Consider the following 23,591-nt stretch of genomic DNA (forward strand, 5'->3'; position numbering starts at 1 on the left):
AGTTCATACCTCATTAAAAATGCAAATTAAGACCAAAACATCAAAACACAGGCCTCCCGCCAACTGCGTTGTTTGGCTGTAAATTGCTAATCAGACAAGTACCACACTGAGCTTTTCTTGCCTTAGAAGACAAAAACCCCCACACACAATGAGCTGCATAAATGAGCTCCTCCAAACAAGGAAGCAATCAGGCAACTCACTTCCCAGAGTTGCTAATCTTGGGCTGCTGAGTTACTTGTGACCCTCCACGCGCAGCTGCGCTGTGAGCACGGACTTGCCACATTACAAGTTTAGGCTGTGCTGCCATTAAGCAAATGAGCTCCTTCAGGGCTCAGTGCAAGGCAAAGGATTATCAGGAAATGTGTGTATGTAGGGAATACTGCTCAAAACCCCATTGCTTCTTCTAGGAGTCACCCCAATGCATTCAGTTCTTGTCACAAGCTCTGTGGCACTGCTCTCCTTTACTTTTTAATTTCCTCCTTTTCCACAGTGGCAACTCACAATAGTCACCTAAAGCTTTGCCCAAGTAATAAAGACTACAAAGAGTTTACTCTATTTTCTGCATGAAGAGAAATCAGATACTAAACTATCCCTGGTGTGCATTAAATATAACCAATAAACAATCATTAGCTGCCATTGGACCATAAAATTTGAAGAACCCTAAACATATCATGTTGTTCATGGGAGCTCAGCCGTTTGTTTCATGTGGCTGTACAGCCTCCTTGTCAGGGTGCAGTAATGGGATATCTATGCACCAGACATGCCTTTCGAGGGTGCAATATAGGTTCTGCTTAATGGAGTTCAGCATCCACATAGCTCATGCTTCCTCCTCCAGATACTGGCAGCAGCACTGCAAATAAAACAAGTTCAGTGGAGCCACCCAAGACAGACCACATTGTTAGATGCTATTTTCTGAGCAGCATTTACATGCATGAAATGTCGGCGCCTGGCTGATGGACTCGGAGGCTGTGTACATACACAGGGCTTTAATTTTGCTTTCTGACAGCTGGATTGCTTACCGTGTATATCCTGCTTTATAGCATTCCAAAAGGGGAGAAGAAGGGGGGAGAAACAAAAGAGAGATCCCTTCCATGATGGATTTGATCACCAGTGAATGAATATACCTACAAGTTTCTAAAATATATTGAACCATTCAAAGTGTAGCTGCTTTCCTCTGCACTTTTGTGAGAGGCTTTGATATGAAACCCAAGGAAGTATGGAAATATGGAATAGCTTCTTGCTGCTGATTTGGGATGGCCTGCTTCTAGCATGAGTCTCCCCAAAGGCTGCTAAAGGCATAATTGAGCTTTTACTGAATTTTAGATGCAAGCTATTTTCAAACTAACTACAAATGCAAATACTATTTTCTATACTATTTTCTCTGCATTTTGCAGCATTGCCTACCATGACCCTTGACATCATATCCATCAAGGAGATGGATGGATTTGGTTAACACACAGGATAAGGCAAATGATGTATCTTTAATTTTTTTTTTTAAATACAATGCCAATATCTTCTTTTTTGCAGCAAAACTTGAGCTGTGGCCATTTAAGATCTAGCAGCTGAAGACATGGCCTGTAAGAAATGGTAACTTGGATATTCATGAGAGCACTGCCAGAATCTCTTTGGCAATGTGGGGAAACCACATTGTCTGCTTCCTGATTTTCATCTTCACTTGACGGGTTACAATCAGAACAAGGTGAGACACAACATTTCTGATTTATCTCGGGGGAAAGGACCAAACACAGTTGAGCTAGCCTGAATGGGATGATCTTTTAAGGGAATCACTATGCTGCTGCTTAGTCACAAAAGTAAATTAATCTCCTAATATAAGGGGTTTGAACTGTTTTAAAACAAACAAACAAACAAAAAAAAGTAGGAAAAGGATCAATCCCTATCCTTGAATTAATTAAGTGTATAGGAGTATCTTTATGGAGCAGCTACTTCAAAATGGCAATATGAACAACAGGACACGAGACACTTCAGAAAATCACAAGCACCAAGTGAGGAGTAAAGCGACAGAGGGAGGAACAACTGCCCATTCCTGGCTATGTAATCTGGGCATGTGTTACAGGAGGGTTGGATTTAGAAAGGAAAATGAAATCAAGAAAACCCTACACTGCATGTTTAAGCAAATCATTCTGAGGATGTATGAATGGTGGTACCAAATGCCAGGCAAAAAACAAATAACACTAACAGCTCCATAAGTCCTGCTTAAACAAATGCAGTAAATAACGGAGAGAGGCAAGTAATATATTCCAGAGAATGTTTTACAAAACCTGGCAAAACCAAGCAACTTCTTGCAATCAAATTATGTATGCCTGGCATACAGTTCACTACAAATTCTAATCAGTTCTACCCTTCTAATAACATTATACTGAAAAATACATCATCATCCATCAACCAGATGGAGCATGATAGTTCTACAAAACATATTGTATGGTTTTTATTTTCCTCCATGAGAACGTGATAAAATTGTACATTCTGGAATTAAAAATTATAAATAAATATTTTAGATTTGCAAATCTCTGTAAATATTTATTTGCAAAATATTATATATACATGTTTAGTCATTAAAAATACCACTTCGTGCTGTGGTGAGGGAGACATATTTTATTGGCACACACACAGGACTGCTGCCTCTTCAATGCCAAGACAGCGAAGTGTTCGCCCTCAGTGAATTTCAGCCAAACTTTCTGCCTGTACCTTCCATGCCGTGGAAACATTTGGGCACAAGGTCTATTTGCAAAAGGTCTATTTGCAAGGTCTGTGGAAACAAGGTCTATTTGCAAAAGCCAAAGGGTGAACAGTGTGTAAAGTAGCCACAAAATACTACACTGCAAACCAGACAGGTTAGGACAGTGCTCCAGCAATGGCAGATGTCCTGTCCTTTCCAGACTGCTGGAATACGTTTGAGGCTCAATGTGCCCCATGTAGGGCACTGTGAAGAGATATGTCCTCCACAGGAACACCACAGTTAAGAATAAATTTGTTTAAAGGGACAAGGCAAACTGTTTCTATACCTGATTTAATAGGTGCTTATATAATGCTCAAGAGGGGGAGTGAATAGAAGAGCTTGTTGGGGCAGGAAGCAGGTGGCAACTGATGGAAAATCTTCTTCAAAAATGGCAATCAGCTGTTGTGTTACCTATTCTTTGCCCTCTAGGCCTGTAAAAGTCAGTCAAACTACTTTGGATAAATTGGCAGATATCCTTAAAAACTCACACCCTCCTACCCTTATCTGTGTGGGCCATTTCCTTTCCTTTCTACAAAGCGTGACATTTATACAAATTCAGGTCACTGCTCTCCTACTCATGGGAGCAACACAACACAAATATCCATCTGGGATCCAAGCCCGCCTGCTGGCATGGTAATGGATCCTGAGCAGTTCCACTGCTCCACAGATCTGCTTTTTCAAGAAATAAAGGTTCATATATACAAATATGGTTTCAGGCAAAAAATCTGCAGTTGAACCTAACAGAAAATCAAATGCTGCCATGGCCTGACCTGATCTATGCTAAAAAATGAGCTTCAGAACCACCACTGGCTCATTGCTATGTATGCCTTCGTATTGAGCCCTTAACTCAGTTAAAGTGAGACTGGAAAGGCAGACTGACAAGGGAAGAAAAAAAAGGTCAATAAAACCACATTGTTAATCCTACTGTAGCAAAGATGGCAAAGAGAATCAAAGGTTCAATCTTCCCCTTGTTTTCCATTTGATGGTGTTGCATGATAATCTAACTTGTGCTTCCATACCAGCTTCAGCAAAGTTGAAAACACTTAAGAATATTCATAATGATGAATGATAGAGCTGTTCTGATTTGCAAAGAGCCTAATGCACTCCACAGTCACTACCTATTTTGCCTGCAGGCTCTGTTAATTTGACAGAACAATTTAAAAAAAAGAGGAAGAAAGCAGTATCTTCATCCAAATAAGAAATACTCTTTGGTTAGAGAAGGAGAACCTTGCAGATATAGTACCAAACTGAGACTAGGGACAGTCACCACTGCTGATGTTATGCAATGATGTGACAAAATTTTCCTTGAATGACTTCCCTAGAAAATACCTTTGCAAATCATTTCATACTGCGGAATTTGTCCTGCAAGAAACACAGAGAGAAGGCAAAGCATGCCTCCTGGCTGAGCTCTGAACAAACCCTCTGGACTCCTCGTGTCCATTTGTTGTCCCCACTCCCATCTCTACTGAGCAGGTCTGAGCAATGCCAAGGTCACTCACACTTTGTCCGTGCCATAGCTCCGGTAGTCCACTGCCGCCGACACGGCCACAATCAGCGCAGGCATGCCGTACCCCACCAAATAGAAATACTTCCTCCGGGAGTGCTCGCTCTCAAAAACCTCCACCAGCATGATGTAGAGCTGCACCCCCTCCAGGAACATCCAGGTGAAAGCTGCCAGGAAGAAGAAGTGCAGGAGGGCAGCAAAGACGGCACAGGCAATCTGCGTGAGGATTGAAAAGAGCAAGGGACGGTGTTTGTACTATGATTAATTAATGCAACAGTCAGGAGTACTCTTACTTGGAGGCTTAATAAAAATGAAGGTGTTCTTATCTTCCCTCTCCAAAGGAAGAACTTTTTTTCACTTGGAAAATACGTGTGAATTGTTTTAAAATAGACACATATTTGCATATATAAGTGATGCTAAAAGATACAAAGGTAGGCACATATACCATCAGGCAAATAAACACATGAAGATGTACATAGTATAGGCTCATCTTTATAACCTGCTTATTAAACATACACACACATTGACAAGCAACACACATACAACCCCTGAAATCACAGCAGGCATCAGCATGTGAGTCTCAGTTATCAGCTGGGGGCCCAGCCCTGTGAGGACTCATGCATGGAATGAAGACAGTGCTGGAATGTTTCTCACTGGTCAAACATTGCAGATGCACTGAGACAAGAGCCTGTGACAGAAGCAGAAAGTGCTTCATCTCTTACCGGCTGGTCAGTCCGGTTGATGCCGATGAGGAAGAGGAGCTCTGCCACGAAGAGGCTGATGCACAGGTTCTTGTGAATTGTGTTGCGGTCGCTCTGCAGCCCACGGAAGAAGCAGAAGGTGAAGATGCAGATCAGCAGGCAGACCAGTGAAAGCAGGATGCCGACCCACGTGATGAAGTCCAGGAGCAGGTCATGGACTGCATCACTGTGCTGAAGGTAAAACAAACAAATCTCATCAGGTGCATGATGCGTAATTTCTAATGCATCCTAGACACAGAGTAAGGCTGTCTGTGGCACAAGGCATCAGTACAATAAGATTAAATGGACCTAAACTTGAATCCTGCAGCAAGAAAGCTGCAACCTGAAACACAGACTCCAAAGCATCTTGCAAGCTGCAGGTACCCTGATCAGACTCAGACCCCAAAACCTTGCAGAATCATATGCTATTGATGAAAATACTGATATGTCAGGGCTAGTCTGGCATGCGGCTCAATCTTGCACAAGCATGGCAAAGGAGTGCCTGGACACACAGTATACAGAACCATTGAACAGAGTGATTCGAGTGTATAAAAGCATTTCATGCTAACAACATCATGTCCAACAACTGCAAGTCCATTACAATCATTTGCCAACAGTGAAAAAAAAAAAACCTCTCTTTAAATGTTCAGAGATGTATGAGCTTGGAGGCTTTGGAAAGAAAGAGATTGCTTAATTTTTTTTTTTTTTCTTCTACCACAGGGAAAGGAGAAAGACAGTTTGATTTTTCTTTTTCAGACCCTGGAGTTATATTTTAGAACTCCTGGGAAGTCAGATTGATCCCAAGAACATTACCCAGAAAAAGACAGACCTTTTAACACAAATTTGCTTTTAAACTGTAACAGAGCAGTGATTTTTAAGACAGCCTGGAAAGTGACTGATTCCCTGTGATGAACTTTTAACATGGATGTACTTCCAAGCCATGCAAACAAAGCCAGTGCAAAACTAGGCAACAAAGTTTTGTGAGAGTCAGGATAGGTGAGCCTTGGCTCTGCTGACAAAACACTGCTGCACTGCTCCTGAGCTTACACTGAGTGTCCCTCATGGAAAGAGGAGGCATGTGATGAGACCCTCCTGGTGAGAGTATCCAACCATCTTCTTCCCTGTTCAGGCTGTAAAACTTGCCTGTAATTCCCCAAGCTTCCACCAGACGTAGTGAAATTAGAGATATCATTGCTTAACAAAATGTATAAAGAAAACACAAGAAAATACATGGTGAGCCACGAGATGACTGCTTGGGTGTAAGTCATTAGGGTCAATGAGCTGGGGAAAAGACTGGCTGGGGCAATTTCACAAAGACCAGAGCAGCTCGAAGCCCAACTTTTTACCTTTGTGAAAAGGTCATTGAGGGTAAAAAACCTTCTGAAATGGTGGAGAAATTGGTGGAAGAGTAGGAATTGATGGGAGTATAGCTGTACCTCCTTACTGGCTATCACCAGTTCACCAAGAATTTTATCAGGATCTTTCCTTGAAAACCACTGGGTGCACCATGCCCTCTCGATCCACCAGGTTGTGTTATGAATGGTAATCATATTCTCCACCATTTCTGGCATTTCGATGACTTAGGCATTATGTAGGCTGGCAAATACAATAGTGTCACACTTCAAAAAGCCAGGGCAAAGTGGAAACATTTTTCTCTCCATGGCACAAAAAGCTTACGACAGATAGAGGGAAAAGGTGATTAATTTATCCATTTTCTTTGCCTGCTTGCCAATGGTAAAGCTGCATCAAATGTCAGGCCTTTCTTGATATACACTCTGCTATGTCAGCACCCGCAAGAAACATCTCAAACCTTTCAGCTCTTTGGCTTCACCAGCATGAGTGATAGGCATCAAATGATAATGAAAGACGGGGAGTGATTCTCTGCTCTCTCCCTCCCATGCTGGAAGTTTTGTCTCCAGGAAGACTTGGAGGAGGAGAGATGGAGGGCTCCTTTGCCCAAACCCCCTTGCATCTCTTTCCAACTATTTCCGATACCTAAGGAACTAGAGGTCACAAGTCCAACAGGGAGACAAGAAATCATTGTGTGCTTTCTGTGGCTCATGACAGAAATGCATATTCCAGCCAGCTCATCCAGCAGCGCCCAGAAACCTGACAAGATGAAGCACATCATTTCCCTGGCAGCTGCGCGTTGCTTTATTTCAGTGTCATTCCAGATCATCCATCCCTCTTAACTCTGCAGAAAAATGTTAATGCAAACCTTGCACCTTGCAAATCATTCTTTCTTTTGTCTGAGGCTGCAGGGGAATGGCAGGAGAACATCTTCCTGAACAAGCCCTCATCTGATTAGATTGGCCTGCCAGGCTGAATGGACCAAGAGCTCTTAGGCTGGGCAACAGGAGAAGGCGGCTAATGCAAGTGGATGCAGGGAGAAAGAAAACAGGCAGACTGTGGCCAGATGCACACACCCCACCCAAAAGTGGCCAGATTCATCCATCCCAAGACAAGCTTAGCATGGTGCAGGGAAAATTCTCCAAGGGCTTCTTCTCCGAAGTGAGATAAGTCTTACAGGTCCCAACTCTTGCACCTCTTATCACATTATCACAACTCTTCTGAATTTAAGACATGATGCAGGAATTACAGGTGTTTTTACTCTTGGAGAGGGATCCTATCATCTAGGTTCTTTGCCTTCTTGGGGGAAGGGCTGCTTGCCCAAGAAGCTCGCCATGCTTAGCAGTAAATATGCTTCACTGCTGTATCATTATTATTATCACTCTTACTGCTTTTCTTTTTAATATTAATCGTAAAGATAATACTGATTTTATGTACATAACACTATCCCTGGAGTGCTGGGAAACAACCATAAAAACAACTTCTCCATAATTACAAACTCCCTCCCCAAACTCAACAAACTCACAGAAGAACAAATGGAAAGGAATGATAACAATGAACTGGGAACAAGAGCAATTTAAAAACACCTCGAGGGAAAAAAATATGAATTTGTAGCTTTTCTAGTAAAGTCCAAGAGAAGAAGTGAGCTGAATTTTAAAGGCTGGGTACACTCCAGCCTGTTTGAGATGCCCAATTTCAGGTGCTACTGCAGAGCCAAAGGATCAGGGAAGAGTTGATAAGCACTGGCATCCTTCCCATGGCAATGCCAACTGCTCCCTCAGGACAGGCACATCCAGAGCTTGTACACCAGCAACTACAACAAAAAGCAACTTGCCTTTTTCTGGAGACTGAAACTTGTAAATTACTGCACTGTTACAGCAATCAGAATACTATGGGAAAGGGAACAATAGTGGTAACCTCTCCCAATGCAATGGGCTTTCCTTGCTATCACCTGATTGCTATGTGACAAACAAGGAGCAGCATAACCTGGCTTACACAGTTGGTATATGGAGTTTCAGGGTTAAATATGATAGAAGGCACACCAAGATTTTGTATGTAGGTCTCAGCCTTCAAGCCTGGTCTCTTAACCACAGAAAAATGCAAGAAGAGCAAATCTTCTCTTTACCTGTCCAGCACTGTTCCAAACTCCTTGACTGAGGATAAAATAGCTTTGATGTGCATGCTAACGACTGAATCACAGCATGGTGAAGGTTGGAAGGGACCACCAGTGGGGTTGTCTGGTCTGATCTCCCTGCTCAGGTCCAACTGGACTCTGTGCCACTGATCATGACCTTCTGGGATCTGACATTCCCAAAGATCCCTAGGAGTATCTTTCCAGCACCATGAAAGCCCTAGGGTCTCTAAAGCATGCAACACACATCTGAGACCACCAGTGTATTGACAACAGTCACCTCTTGCTTCTAAATTATTTTCCCAAATACTTGGGCAACCCGAAGAGTCCATGAGAAATACCAGATATTAGTCCAAGAGACAATTCCTGACAGCATCAACCAAACAACTCCTTGCCCAAATGCACCATGGCTCTCCAGACTGGTGCTACATGGCATAGCATGCAAGACACTGAGGTTTGTTACCACTAAGCTACACTTACTTCACAGAATAAGCTGACACACAGATTATTTTTAGCACAGGAACAACTTACTAAGTAATTGAAGAAAAAACAAAAACCAAAACACTTCAGTGACAGGGTTTCTATAGTAAGTTTGCTTTACATTTATGATTCAGTAAACATAAAGCCCAGTGAAAAGAGATGTCTCTGGCTCTGGGATAAAGACCTGGTTTTGTTCCAGTGGGGCTAGGAGCAGTAGGAGGAGAGTGCTGACAGGGATTTGTGCAGGAGAAGTTACAGGAACACTGGTCGCAAACGTAGCAGGGTGAGCAGGCAGCCCCAATATTATCCAGGCTGGGAAAATCAATGAGCAGCTCTGGCAGTGCCTGCACACCACAGCTGAGCTAATAAAAACAAATCCCAGGGAATGTCAGCTTATGACAGAATGGCTCTCCCTGAGATGAACAGCCATTTCCTCCCTTATTAAAAACATCAGCAGAAGAAAACAGCAGCCAAACCACACTGCCAGCAGCAAAGGACACATTCCTTTTCCTAATCTGTCCTTCCAGGAATGAAGAAGTAATATCTTTGGGGGTGGAAGAATAAGCAAGCAGTAAATAAAAACACAATGTCATCAAACTAGCTCAAATATGACCGCTCAGTGCCTGGTGGGAGCTGGCAGAGTGCTGGGCTGGGCAGAAACCCAAGTGGGACAGGTTTGAACTTCTGTGCATTGCTGATGCTACTTCTTGGATTTGTAGGTCTTTTGGAGCCATGCGGGGTCTCTCTGCCCTTTTTCCCTCATCTCTGGCAGTGAGAGGATTTACTGCTCTGACCTGGCTGTAATGCTTTGTTGGCTGTGTGCAAAGGGTTACTGAAGAGGCAGATGGTTTTGTAGATGTGTCAAAAGCACCAGCTGGGGTACATGGACTGGAAGGAAACCCCAAGGATTCCTGAAGTACATCTGAGCTGGCTGAAGGCATCACCTGCTGTGGCTATGAAAGCAGGAGAGGCTTTAGGGGAGCTTTTCTCTTTCTGTGGCCAAGAGGACTATAACCCTTTGCTTTAGCACCCATCCTCTCCATCTTCCCCAGTGATGCACCCAGGGAGGTAGGCAGCTGTGCTCCACAGTGAATACAGCACCCACGGACCTGGTACGCATTCCCTCTGGGCTATGCAAAGGTGATGCAATCATTGGCACCATCAGGTCCTAACCCAGGAACAAAGCAAGTAAAATTCCCACCTGAAGCCTCTGTGCAATATTAATGTCTTCTGACTTTGGCCATTCACAACAAGGCTCAGATCCCTGAGCGCTCCTACAAAGTGGTTTAGTCATCTTTTCTCTCCTTGCCTTAGTCCACAAAGCTGCCTTCATATTCTGCATGGGCAACACAGATGAGCTTCCTCCTTTTCTGCCCTCCTCAACAAGATGAAGCCCTCCTAACAGAACTCTCTCCCACAAACTTCTCCCCAGAAATGCAACAGCTGCTAGAAGCAGCAGCCATTCTAAGTCCTAGAAACCCCCGTGGCCAGAACAAAGCTGTATGGGGACAGGTGTGCACAGAGAAATGGGTACAGACCTCAACTCACCATGTGCCACAGACACTACTGCAGATACAACACGTGGCAAGAGCCCACTATTTCCACTGTACTCACCAACCCCTCTGCAACTGAGAGGCAGCTAAGGTCAAATTCAGTCATGGAGAGGAGGTGAGGCTTAGGAATAATAATTGCATCCATCATCCTGCTCTCCCATGATGGTTGTATCTAGGCAGCTCTGATTACTCACATAGCATCTCCAAACAAGAAATGAGCTACAGAAGTTGTACCAAACATAGTGTAGACATCCACCCAGCCCAGCTGCCAGAAATGTGAGTTTTTGTTAAAAGCCTGATCACAGCATCATCAGCTTCTGCTGTCACAGTGATGTGCTGTCCTACTCAGCCCAGTGCCGAGAAACAGCTGGGACAGGATTCCACCACACCATGGCTACTACCTTTGCTCACATTCACCCTGCTCTCAGCCAGAAAGGAAGGGTGCAGCAAGAAACAGATCAAGGCTTAGCACTTGCCAGTGTGAGCTACATGAAGTTTAGAATACAGGAGCAGCCTGCAATAACTCCAGCTTGCTCCTCTACTGCTTTAGGCAACGGACTGTTACATTCCACTTAGACTTCATATATTTTTATTCCTTTCTCTCCTTAGCTTGCCTTATGCTTCCACTCCCCAAATAATTAGCACAGTGTAATCTGTTTGTGGTAAAGAAAAACACCTGCAACTTTCCTATTAATTGCAACAGTCAAAACACCTTTATTTTTTTCCTCCTTTCTATTTGTATTTAAAAAGAAGAGTAAGATCTGGCATTCACTACGTACTGATAAGCAACATTTATCTACCCTGGGGGTACCTTTGCTTATTCTGGTTCGGGTGGTTTTTTTAATTGCATTTTCCCACCAGCTCTGAACTTGTTTTCTGGCTGCATAATTTTCCCATGATACATTTAAGATGCATCTGCTATAATTAGTATGATGCAAAGCACAAGCTTATGAAAAACAACTTGTAAATTTTGAATAATTCTACAGCAATTACATAGGTAGGATGGCTTATTTAATGATGGGATTTGTTCCACAGCATGGGAGCCACCGCATTTTTATAGACAGTGGCTGGAGGGGGACCTGCAGGTGAGGGTCCACTGCTCTTCCCAGCAGTTATGCATCCTGCTTGTGTGCACAGCCAACTCTTGGTCTTGGACACTGTTATTTTACCCCAGTGGGTGAATAAGAAACTCTAAGCCCAACTTATTTTAACAGGCAGAAAGCATCTTCAAATTAAATTCTCCTCTTAATCAGGTACTGTCCTAGTCAGACCAGAATTGATTCCAGCAACTTCTACTCTTCAAGCACACCAATAAATCCCTGCTGCCATGGTCAGCTGGTGGCATTTTCTGTCCCTTTGTACAAAGATACATTGCTTTTTCACACTGGAGAGCCAGATGGCCATCAATCACCTCTCCTCAGCGACGCTACCTTCCAGCTCCACCTTGCCACACACACTCTGCTAATAATTAAACTGCTGCCTGGAACTCACAGAGCGGCCACCGAGATCCCCTCTGGAGAACACGCTCTTGTGCCATGTTACCAGGCAGGGAGATCATTCATGAGCAGATGTGACACTTGTCAAATTGGTTCTGGTTTTTGATTAGCAGGACTATGATGTCTGCTCCCCATGATGCCCAGTTTTCAGTCTCATTAGGAAGGGTGCTGTGGATACTCTTTAAGGCAAAGAATGTTCCCTACAGATCCAAAAATCCAAACAACTGAAGTAAAGAAACTACAAATTTCAATCATGGGACAAAATTGTTTCTGTTGCAAAACTCCCAGAATACTATTTATTGTGAGTACAACAGTCCTTTTAGACATCCTGGTCATTGCCAGAACACTGGTCTAAGAGGTCTTGCAGAAGCACACTACATCATTTCCCCAAGGATCATTCTACCTCCAAGAACACTAACAGGTCATGGAATGACTGAGGAATGCCTTTTTGAACCAGCCACAAGATAAAAAAAGGCTCAAAAGCATATCTATGAGCAGTGAGCGTGAGTCAATGAATGACAACTCCCATTTGGTTCCAAACCTCCACTTTTCCAAACTAGCAGGTATTGTGCTGCCAAGACTTTAAAATCAACTCATTACAATGGCATAAGAAATGTCACATAAGGCACCTTCTATGCCAAGAGCTACATGGTCACCTCCACCATGGAGCGAGACAATGCCACCAGGAAGAGCAAGGTGACAAGCAGCTGGCAGGACAAGTTGCAAATGTCTGCATATTGATACCTGAAATATGTGTCTGTGTTATGTGGGAGGAAACCCTGCCCTGCCTTTGCCCTCAGGCCAGGATGATCACTGAAGTGGGCATGCCAGGAAGCTGTCCGGCTCTATCTGAGTAAACAAAGTGGAGCCAATTTGGCTTTTACAGCAATGGCACTTTCACTGCAGCCAAATGATACAACGTGACCTGAAAGTCTTGAGGGCAGTTGTTAACACCCAAAACCAGCCACTAGCTAATAGCACACTTGCTTGGTACTCAGGAAGCTTCCAGCTGCAGCTCTTTCCATCCTGCTGGATGAACATGGGCGAGGAATGGTCTTACATACTTTTCTTGCAAGATGACATAACAGCAGCTCTACTTGTCTCACAAGGTTTGGATGGAAAGTGCAGACAAGGCTGACCTATTTGCAGTTTGAGAAGAGGCTTGTTGAGCACTGGGCTGTAGCTGCACCACGCAGTAGGGATCGCCCCCATTCACACCAGTGGAGTGGATCTCTATCTGCACTTCCCAGCTGCAGCCTCTGACTTCAGTGACTCAGGCATATCTGTTAATACCAGGTGGGTGATAATGAGCCAAACACACATTTCTTATGAAAATTCAAGCAGTTACAGAAAACCGGCAAAACCAGACCTGGACTGCAGAATGCCATTAACCTGTAAATATGTGCTTTGAATGAGCCTTTTCTTCAGACATCTCCCAGGACAATGGCACAAACATTTAATGGTGTGTTTCCTGGACTAGGACTGACTCCAGCATAATAAAGTGGCTACCACAACTTGCAGGAGCAACAGATATATTCTGCCCCTCTCAGCTGGACCCAGCTGTTGCGTGAAATGTGCCCCCAGGCTGCCATTTCTTTTTTTGCAGAACTTTTGTCATACATGATGCTTATTTAACATATATTTTATTGCAGCTCTTCACATTCCTCTTCAGATTATTAAGTGGAACAGAAATACACAAAGCAGTGACACTGGAAGGCTACTTGAGAAAAAGTAGTTTTAAAACCATGATAGCTTTTGTGGTTATGCTGGTCATGGAAGTGAATCTGAAAAGTTCTGCCTGCATGGAAGATTCCAGTTCCATATCTAGCTCAGAGCTGTGGATTTTGCTGCTGTGCCAGGCACATGAAACAGAGACACCACAATAAAGAAAATGACTAGGCCAAAATCTTTTGAGCATCAGGGCCTTCTCTTCTTTCTCCAGCAGTTTAGACTGTTCTCAATCAAAGACAGCCAAGGCAGCTCAGGAAATAGAGGATCATCTCAACCATTCTCCTGTTCTTGAGTAAAATCCCAAATGTCTGCTTCAGTCCCAAAACCACTGCTACCACGAGGAACATCTACCTTCAGGATTAACTTCTTTAGCTCCTGTGGGGTTAGTCATGCGAAAAACCAGATTTACACCACGGACATAAATGCGGGCAAGGGAACCAGCTGGTCATGTACTGGCCTCAAGTAGATGCCCAGTCTATACAGGATGGTATCAGAAGCTTCCCTCTCATGTATCACACTCTGCATCTCTCTGTCACACAGTGAGATGCAGACAATGTATTTTCCCCTTAGCTAGAAGGAGGAAAACACTGTTGGCTCCACACATGCACCTCACACAAACACATGTGGCAGTGTATCTGCAGCTGCTGCCAGCAGGACACCCAACCTTGCACCCCACGAGACGGACTGCACACTCTGTCCCCCCACCTTGCTACTCCCTGGTGACGCAGAGAGGACCCTATGAGAATGAACCCAGCCAGGAGATGTTCTGTACTAGTTAGCAAAGGATATGACAGCAGCTAAACCTGCTCATTCACTATCCCCAGCTCAGAGCTGCCCATGCTAAGAGCCCAAGACAGGCTTTGCATTGGTGTGACTATTTCCTGTTTCAGAAGGAAGACTTACACCATATGGTTTCTACTTTCAGAGTTACTGTCACACAGCAAGTTCCCTGCTCAGCTCCATTAGTAGTAACAAAATGGTGCCACACATTGACCACTTTTCCTGCCCAGTGCATTGGCAGCCTGGGAATCTGCAATGCCTACCTTAACTTCCACATGTGCCATCAGGACTGCAAAGTTGGTGAGGTGGTTGCAGGAGCACGTGGTGTGTGTCTTGTTAGTTGTCAGAAGGCGACAGCCCTGGGTGGACCAATACCCTGTCATTGTACGCTTCGTGTAGCTCCAGAATGAACAGTTTGGGTTAAAATTTTCTTCTGACTGCTGCAGGGAAGAAATTAATAAATGCAGTAACAATGATAGGCTCTCAGAGATTTCTAAATGCACTATTGAGGCTCTTTGTAACTCTCACCTTTTAATTTTAGATAAACAATTAGTAGTGGTTTATACATCAAGTATTACTTGCCAATACAAGAGAAAGTTAGATTGTTGCTGCATTCTTTGCCAGTGCAAACTTAGTTCTTTGCTCTTGGTTAATTTCTTACATTGACTAAATCCAGCTCTTCAAAACCAGACTGCTTCATTTGCATTGCAGAGCAGAGAAATTAATTGCTTTAAGCAATCAACTTTTGCAACGACTGAGCTTGGCTAGCAGGAGTACTAGCTGTCCTCTTTCACTGTAATTCCACTTTCCTCTAACATCCCCTGCCACCATGATAAAATAACATTATGGTCTATTCTAATTTATTGGTAGTTTTTAATTACAGAATGATGAGTGTCAGCAACAGAGCAATGGGCATCAGCTCAAAGGAGACACTTTCTTTACTTCTATTAATGCAATGCAAAGGACACCTTCTCCATAAATAACACAAAGTGCAAAGGAACAAAAGTATAATTCACAATCTAATCAAGGACTGCTGGGGGCCCCACAGCAGCCAACTTTTGCATTATTTCATTTCAGAAAAAAAAAAAAAAAAAAAAAAAAAAAAAAAAAAAAAAAAAAAAAAAAAAAAAGAGAGAAGTGCTTTTTGAACTCACACACCTTGATGTGCTTGACAGTAAACACCACAGGATCAGCCAGGTAAACCTTATTGCTGAACTCTTTATTTATTGCTGCCGTGATGACAGGAGAGTTGACAATGACAGAGTGATTGGTCGACATTGCTTCTGTTCCCAGCTTCATGCTGGCATTCTCCGTGGAGAGATAGGTGCCCAGGTTGTTGTACAGCACAAAAGCCACCCTGATCTCACCTAGAGAGAGGTAAGAGGTTAGATCACCAGGTTGAGTCACTGAGGTGGCTTTTTGGTTTTTACATTGCAAATATTTTCTCTTAAGCAACTTCAAAACTGCTCTGAGAAAATGTAAAAGGACCAGGATGTCGCATATGAAAACCCACCTCTTGCCAATTACAGTAAGCACCAAGAGGTGCAACAAGCAGTCCTTGGATAAAAAGGGCAGAGCTCCTTCTTCCAGAAGAAACTTTTATAAGCAAACAGATGAGCAGAAGACGGACAGGGAAGTTGGGCTTATTTTTGGCACCAGTAAGTGTAACTGGCTTCAGAAAAAAAGAGACCAGGTGGTCCATTTCCCACCTGACATCACTTTATTCTCCTGGATATACCTGGGAAACATGTTTCAAGCTGACATGTTGCACAGATGCAATATAAAACTATAATTTAGTCTGGTAATAAATAAAGACTATTTCAGGAAAGTGTAGGGACAAATCTGAGAGAAGAAATCAAAACTATCTCAGGAAAGTGTAGGGACAAATCTGGGAGAAGAAATCAAAACCTTTCCAACAGAATTCCAATCTCACATGACAAGTAAAACAAAATTTCAGAAATTTCATTTAAAAATACATTTATTCCCTTAATTTGCCAATCAGATAATCAGAAAAACACCATTAGAGAGCCTGCAGAAATCTCAGTCTACCAGCTGACTGTTTTTAACTGAAACCATCCAGTTTGCCTTCTGTTTTGCACATTATTTCACAGCCTATAAATAGGAATGGAATGTGACTAGTTTGCCTTCATATGTATTAGTTGTGAAGTTGTATGTTTTTGTTCCTGTATGAATTACCACAGCATCTGAGGAAGGTGAGGCACTGATAACTCCAAAGGTTCCTCCCAACCTAAATCCCTTTATGATAATTCCATTTGTAGCTCTTTGGTGACCTGTGGGCATGTGTCAAGCTGGTGAAAATTGATGGGGTTCTACTTTGAACAGAACTCCAGTGATACTGTGTTTCAAAATACAAAACTTTCATTGCTGCCAACAGCACAGTAAAAGCCTTGCCCTGTTGGAGTTTTGCTACACATCTTGAGTGTTAAACTGTCTCTAAAAGAGATACTTCTCCTCAAATCCTATGTGCAAGCAAGACAATGGCAAGACTTTATTTCTTAGCCACCAGACCAAACTTTGTCTAAAATTTCTAGAAATTTTAACACATCTGGTCTGGTTGTAATGCTGCCCTATCATTCCATGTTTTTTTTTCTTTACACAGAGGAGGGTGAAGCACTGGCACAGAACGCCCAGAGAGGCTGGGGATGCCTCATCCCTGGAAGTGTTCAAGTCCAAGTTGGATGGAGCTTGAGCAACTTAATCTAGTGGAAAGCGTCCCTGTTCATGGTAAGGGGGATGGAACCAGATGATCTTAAAGGTCTCTTCCTACCCAAGCCATTCTATGATTCTGTGTTTTGCCTGCTGCAGTGATCAAAGCCTGTATATGAGTGTTGTTCCCTGCACAGAGATTAAATTTTAAAGGAACTCAGAAACAAGAGGATATTGGGCCCACCACTAGAAGCCTATGAGTTTAAAGTTGGTCTACAGTGAGGCTGTAGAGATCAACAAATGTGTCTGCTCAAACTCCTGATCTGGAAATAAATGGCTTGGCAGGATGAAGACCATTCACATATAACATCATCTAAAATTTATGCTGTATCAGGAGGTTCATAAGATACAGAAAGTCACTAAAGATTTAGACGCATAACAGTTAATCAACCTTTTCTGCCATGTTGGCTCATTATTAATATTTGCTACCATTGTTTCTTCCCTGTACTTTTTCAGATATTTGTATGGTACCCTGCTGTGAAGCAGTTTACTCAAATGAGCCTCTTATCCCATCTGAAGCCTCCTACTGCAGAAATCAGCAGTTAAAAGCACTTCTCTGGATTCAGCACTGTGCCACAGAAGCCCCATAATTTAAGGATCTGATGCATTTTTAACATCACAAAATACTTTTGAAGGCTGTGAATCACTTAGCAATATAATACATTCCCAGTCAGCCAACGTAGCTTGCAGTCAAGGGCATGAACAAATGACACCACTGCTAATTAAAATATTAACATAGCAATTAATACTTTACTTATAATGGTTAAACATAAAACAATGCCTAAGGCATGACTGCTTCATGAGGCTGATGTGGCCTGAGGTGCCAGACCTACCATTTCGACCATTTTGCTTCAAGGTGTTTGCTGACAGTTGAATGGCACTCCCATGGCCCATGTTCTGGGGAAACTTCAGATCTTCCAGATTCCCATCTGTGCTTAGTCTCGCAACTTCCAGCTCTATGTGCAAGAGAGACAGACACTAAGAAAAAAATCTCTGCTGAAATAATCTTCAACATGGTATTTCAAAGCTACAAAATGGTGTTCCAACCAGCTGAGAGGAGGGGAATTAACTTACAATGCTGCATGCTAGAATGTGTTTGGGCTCCTATTTCTTTTTAAATCTTTGCCCTGAAGAAGTTTTAAATTTAATTTAAAAAAAAGCACGCAAATAAATTCTACTCTCTGTGGAAGACAAAAGACAACCAGTTTTTGTAAACAAGAACCTCAGGATATTAAGGACAGCAGTTAAAATGAAAATCTGAGAATACTAGTTCTTTGCCACTGGCGATTGGTACTTTCTGTAAATGTTATCAGTGCTCAGGATCTGTATTCATGGAAATAGAAAGAAGAGTTGTTCTCATTTTACATATACACAGTGGGAGTGCTGGTGCTTTCCATCATGCTTGTTTTTTAATTAAAATCAACAATCAGCTGAATAAAGACACAAATTTGTATGAAATGAAATACAATTGCCTTACGATGAACAATCCCCCTGTGAAGCAGTGCTCTCATTGCTCTAGCACAGATTATACCCTCAAAGCTGGGAGTAATAAAGGCAGGTCAGGCACTCATTTTCATTGGGATTTCAAGGGTAGAGAGCTGCCTTATTCCTTTAGGCTCTTTTGGAAACACTTTGAAGTCCTTCAGACAAAGGCCCAAGACCTATCTAACAAATTGCTCTCCAATTAATCTAGGGACCAAGACCAAAGCCTGGCTTCACAGCCTTTACTCTTCCACTGGCTGCTCTCGGTACTTATGGGATTTGCCCCTTACGGATGTTGTCAGTGTTCTCCCGGACGATGTCTGTCTTCAGCAGGTTGTCAGCCAGCACGAAGGCACTGTCCTCCACTGTGTCCAGCAACTTGGTGGCCGCACGCTGCTGCTCGCTCGCGTTCAGGTCCCTCCACGCGTTCAGAGCCTGAGGCTGCAGGAGGTTGTTCACTGTCTCCACCATGGCCTGCAAGGTGGAGAGATGGAGTGAGAAAAGGCTCCAGCAAAACTAAAGCACCACAGACCTCTGACATATGCTTAGCCCCATCCTCCACACACATCAGTTTACAGGGGGATGACAGCATCTCCTTCCCCCACTCATTAGGGCAGCCTGCAATGGAGCAGGTCAACTTCTGTACCATCAGATGGGACAGGGAGGAAATACTGATATTATTATAAATACAGGCTGGGAATGGTGCTTTTCTGCTTCCATAATCATCAGCTCTGGACTTGAAAAAAGAAGGAATTAGGGCAGGTGGGGAAGGAGGGGTAGGAGGAAAACGACAGTTAAGGAAATATGCAGGAAAACCACATCTGCAGCACCAGAACTCAAAAGTAGGGCTGGGGCACTCAAGGAAGGTATTTGGTATCTGCAAAGGCTACGCTCCCTAAAACATTTCCTACCACATAACGTCTGGCAGGCAGCCATGAAGACACAGAGATAGCTGAGTTACACCACTTCATCCAGAGCAGCAGCAGGTGCCCATAGAGATTTAGGTAAGACACTACATTTCAAATCACTGCATTCAGGAAGGAGTCAGCCCTGCATAAACTGCTTCAGTCCCTCCTACAGTGTACCTTCTGCCCTGGGCTGCCATGCATGAAGAGTTCTCCCACGGATAACTTCCCACAGGTTAATCTGGATGCACACACAGGATCACACAAAACTGCACTGGACTCATGGCTGCAAAATTACTGCAGTAGAATTTACCCAGACTGAAGGCTTTTCTCAACCTAAGTCCTCTGCTTCGTTACTAACCAGAGCTGACTCAACCACTTTTCAGTGAACATTTTTTAATGAGACCAGCTGTACCAGTTGGTAGAACTTATTGTACAGAGGAAAAGGATAAAAAATAAGCTACTTGGATCATGCTTTCTTCAGCTGGTTAGAGTCTAGTCACCAGGCAGACCTACCCCACAGAGAAACACCTCCACTGCCACCTAAGGCTGACTGCAGAAACCAACCTCCCATCCAAGATGTTGTTTGTAATAATTTTCTGTATGCTGAGCACATAGGCATCAAACCCACACTTCTGCTCTGCAGGCTGATGACAGTCTCATGGGACTTCAACATTTTCCAAACCTAAAGTGTGCCCCATGGGCTCACTGTCATGGGAATACTTCAGTATTTACCCCTGATACTGTTGCTAAACCCATGGGTGGAAAGAACCTGTTGCATTGCCCATTCCACAGCAGAGCCCTCAGGAGGAGTGTTACAATAGCAACATGTGGCACAGAGAATCCTGACTCACTCACCAGTCATGGTCAGGTGCAAATGAGCAATGGAAGGATATGGTCATATCGAACTAGAATTTATCGCTATATCCACACGACCTTAACAAGCATTTCAATTATAGCAAAGTTCGAGGAGAAAAAAGGCAGCTAGAACTGTCACTGTTGGTACTTTTAATCCCAGCAAAGATACCTTCCTTGAGTTTGGAAGGTTTCTCACACCATCAGGTTTCCTGTTGGGAGACTGCACCATAATTGGGCTTCTCTGACAGCACAAAGCTCCTACTTTCACAGTTACATTTATTCATGCTCAATTAACTCATTTGTTCTTATGCCAAATCTCTCCCATACCATCAGCAGAATGCCTCACTCATTTGGTCTTAAGTGGAACTTGATAACCATAAAGCAATTTTTAAAACTGATTATTAAACTGATTTTCCTGAATAGTCTAAAAATTATCTTACCACATTTGCTATGTACATACAACAAGCTGGTTAAAATTGGTAGTCAAGAAGAAACAGAAAAATCCATAGCATTTAAATCTGATATTTTTCTGTGTTTTAGAATTTGGAAGCCTGATCTCTGCAGCTCTTAATAGAATTTTGTAGTATACTTTGGTAGTTTATCTTTTCACAGGCAAAAAACTAGGTGGTGTTCTTTTCCAGTGACCAAAAAGCTTTATTATTTTTGGTGCAGCTTCTACACAACATGGTGTTTTCTTGTAAAGACCTTTTATGCCTGGAAAGCAGAAAATGAGGATTTTTCTCCCATTTCAATGTTATCACACAATTTGCCTTTCCTCCATTTATCTCAGCTCCTATTGGTGTCTTAAATTCTCTGCTATAACAGCATCCTGCATACTTTTATCAATATCTGAATGGTGGAAAATGTCTTTGCAGCAGATCCAGCTCCTGGCTCTGGACAAGAAGGTAATGTCTATTCATCAGAATATGAAACAGATGCTAAAATATTTGTGTTACAGTGAAACATCTGCTGCAGAGTCTTTCCCCCAGGAAAAAAAATATATCTAATGCATTTGTTCTTTTTTTTCAGATGTGCACATATGTGTGCATGCAAGTTTGAGAGAGAACACCAATTAAGCCTAATGTACTGCTTCCTGACCCATGTGCACTCCCCACCCAATGCTGAACATCCATCCTCTTGAAATGACTAACCTGAAACCAGCTACTTCACATCACTTTGGATCTGGGGTCAAACACGAAAGCTCCAGGAAGATTTCCAAGGACTTTGGGCCACGTCCTTACCATGTATCTGAACAAAGCTGGTAGACTGTCTTTGTTGGCATTACATCCGAGATTAATTTAGTCCCTAGCTTTTCCCAGAGGGTCACTCCCCTCACCTGTCTCAGTGCATTAATCAAGTGCTCCCCACATTATATTTCTGAGTGCAGCACTTCATTATGGCCGAGTGCTGTGGGCTGAAGCCAAGGAGATGAGGTGCTAATGAAATGTTTGCATTTTGGACAGGAGCTGAGGTAGGTGTTTAAATGAAACAAAACAGCTGTTATAGCAACAGTGCCTTGTGAGACAGAGATGCCAACTGGGAAAAGTTGGGCAGGGGAGTGGGAGTTGTGGGAAAGCAGGCACACATGACAAGGATAGACCTGTGACTTTACATTTAAGCTGAGCCTTTGTGATTTATATGGGTTTGGCACCTGGTCCAATGACTTTGTGGTCTGATGAAGCTTCAGCATAGAAGAAACAGCTGTGCCAAACCTCCAGGAAAGCCTCTCAGTAACCATCTGGAGGAGGATTAGCCTTGAGAGAGAACCTTCAAAATGCAGAAGGAATGGGATAGATATGCTTGGGAGCTGATGGCATGATAGGTTTTACCTGAGATCCCTGGGGATCCTGACAAAGGTGGAGACTTTCAGAGGGAGATAGGGAAGTTCTGACCTAGTTTCATCTCACCCCATTTCTAGCATTTAACATGCAGCCAAGTAGGGAGCCCAGATACCCTCTAGTTTCTCTTTTCCCACTGAAAGTAGAAGAAACTACCCCAAGGATTATCCCCATTTTGCCCAAAATTACATGAGATTAAACCTATCCATAAAGAACCAAACATCTATTACAGAATGCTGCATGACCTCCACTGAAGACCCTGTCCTTGCTTCCCAAGCTAAAGAACTACCTCTCCTGTGATTTTCTTTTCTTCCTCTGCCTGATCCTTCTTCCAAATGCAACTCAGCTAAGCTTCTTGCAAACAAAAATGTGAGGCTTGGAGCTCAAACATACCTCAATACTGTGCACAGCATGGCACAAAACCAATGCTGTGATTGCTTGGACTTAAAATGTAGACAGCACAAGCACACAGATGCACCAGGAGAAGGACAAAAGTAACTCAAATTAGATCAAGAGAAAGCTTTCATAAAGCACAGCTCGCTTGTTTGTAGGCTAAGATCAAATGAGGGAAGAAGGGCATGGCAGAAGGGAGCCAAGAAGGCAGACTTTCCATTTTTCTGTGCTGAGACACATGAGCTTTATGCTCTCTGTAATGTCAGAGTATCTATACATGCAAAGCCAAACCCTCTAATTACCAGCCTGTAAAGAACAATCATCTTGGGTCACAGAATATTAGACACAGCGGATCTTTCATGTCCTCAGCAGCGACTGCAACTGGACATCGAGAGAAGAGCAAGACCCTGTCGAGCACAAAAGACAAATCCCATGACGGTGATGCCTTTCATTATGTGGTTATATAGAACCACAGATTGCATGTTCAATGCAAATAAATGTTAATAAATTGCAGACAGAGGTTCTTCCTAAATAAGGGCATGTGCTCATGGTTTCTTAGTTTTATCCTGAGGTTACAAAGAAGAAACAAAATGTAAGCCTTCCTTCTTAGACACTTACAAATTGGTATTAAAAGATGCATTGTAAAAAGGAAACTAATCAGAAGACTTACAGTAATTATGCATTACTAAAAGGCCAGTTGTACATATCCCATTGATTTCCTCTGTGACAGCCGCTACATTGCATTTAACTGAATTTTGCTTGTTCATTTATTTTTCTCTTCTCTTCTCTCTCTCTTCTCTTCTCTTCTCTTCTCTTCTCTTCTCTTCTCTTCTCTTCTCTTCTCTTCTCTTCTCTTCTCTTCTCTTCTCTTCTCTTCTCTTCTCTC

General features: G+C 43.0%; 1 protein-coding gene across 28 annotated transcripts in view; it reads right to left on the reverse strand.

Annotated features, from left to right (window-relative positions):
* ADGRL3 (adhesion G protein-coupled receptor L3) overlaps positions 1-23,591 on the reverse strand; it is a 490,120-nt gene that overhangs the window by 58,871 nt on the left and 407,658 nt on the right. For 27 of the 28 annotated variants that reach the window (XR_010998235.1, XR_010998234.1, XR_010998236.1 and 24 more), the window contains 6 exons: positions 19,002-19,185; positions 18,063-18,185; positions 15,661-15,869; positions 14,766-14,942; positions 4,964-5,173; positions 4,237-4,457 (listed from right to left, as the gene is read on the reverse strand). Coding sequence is in view for 25 of the 28 variants with exons in the window: in XM_068187649.1 (XP_068043750.1) it covers positions 4,237-4,457; positions 4,964-5,173; positions 14,766-14,942; positions 15,661-15,869; positions 18,063-18,185; positions 19,002-19,185 (1,124 nt within the window). In the remaining 3 variants the exon portion in view is untranslated. The remainder of the gene's footprint in view (positions 1-4,236; positions 4,458-4,963; positions 5,174-14,765; positions 14,943-15,660; positions 15,870-18,062; positions 18,186-19,001; positions 19,186-23,591) is intronic. The other variant, XM_068187629.1, reaches the window with a different exon arrangement.

The sequence above is a fragment of the Anomalospiza imberbis genome, chromosome 4 (genome assembly GCF_031753505.1).
Source record: "Anomalospiza imberbis isolate Cuckoo-Finch-1a 21T00152 chromosome 4, ASM3175350v1, whole genome shotgun sequence".
Classification (NCBI taxonomy): domain Eukaryota; kingdom Metazoa; phylum Chordata; class Aves; order Passeriformes; family Viduidae; genus Anomalospiza; species Anomalospiza imberbis.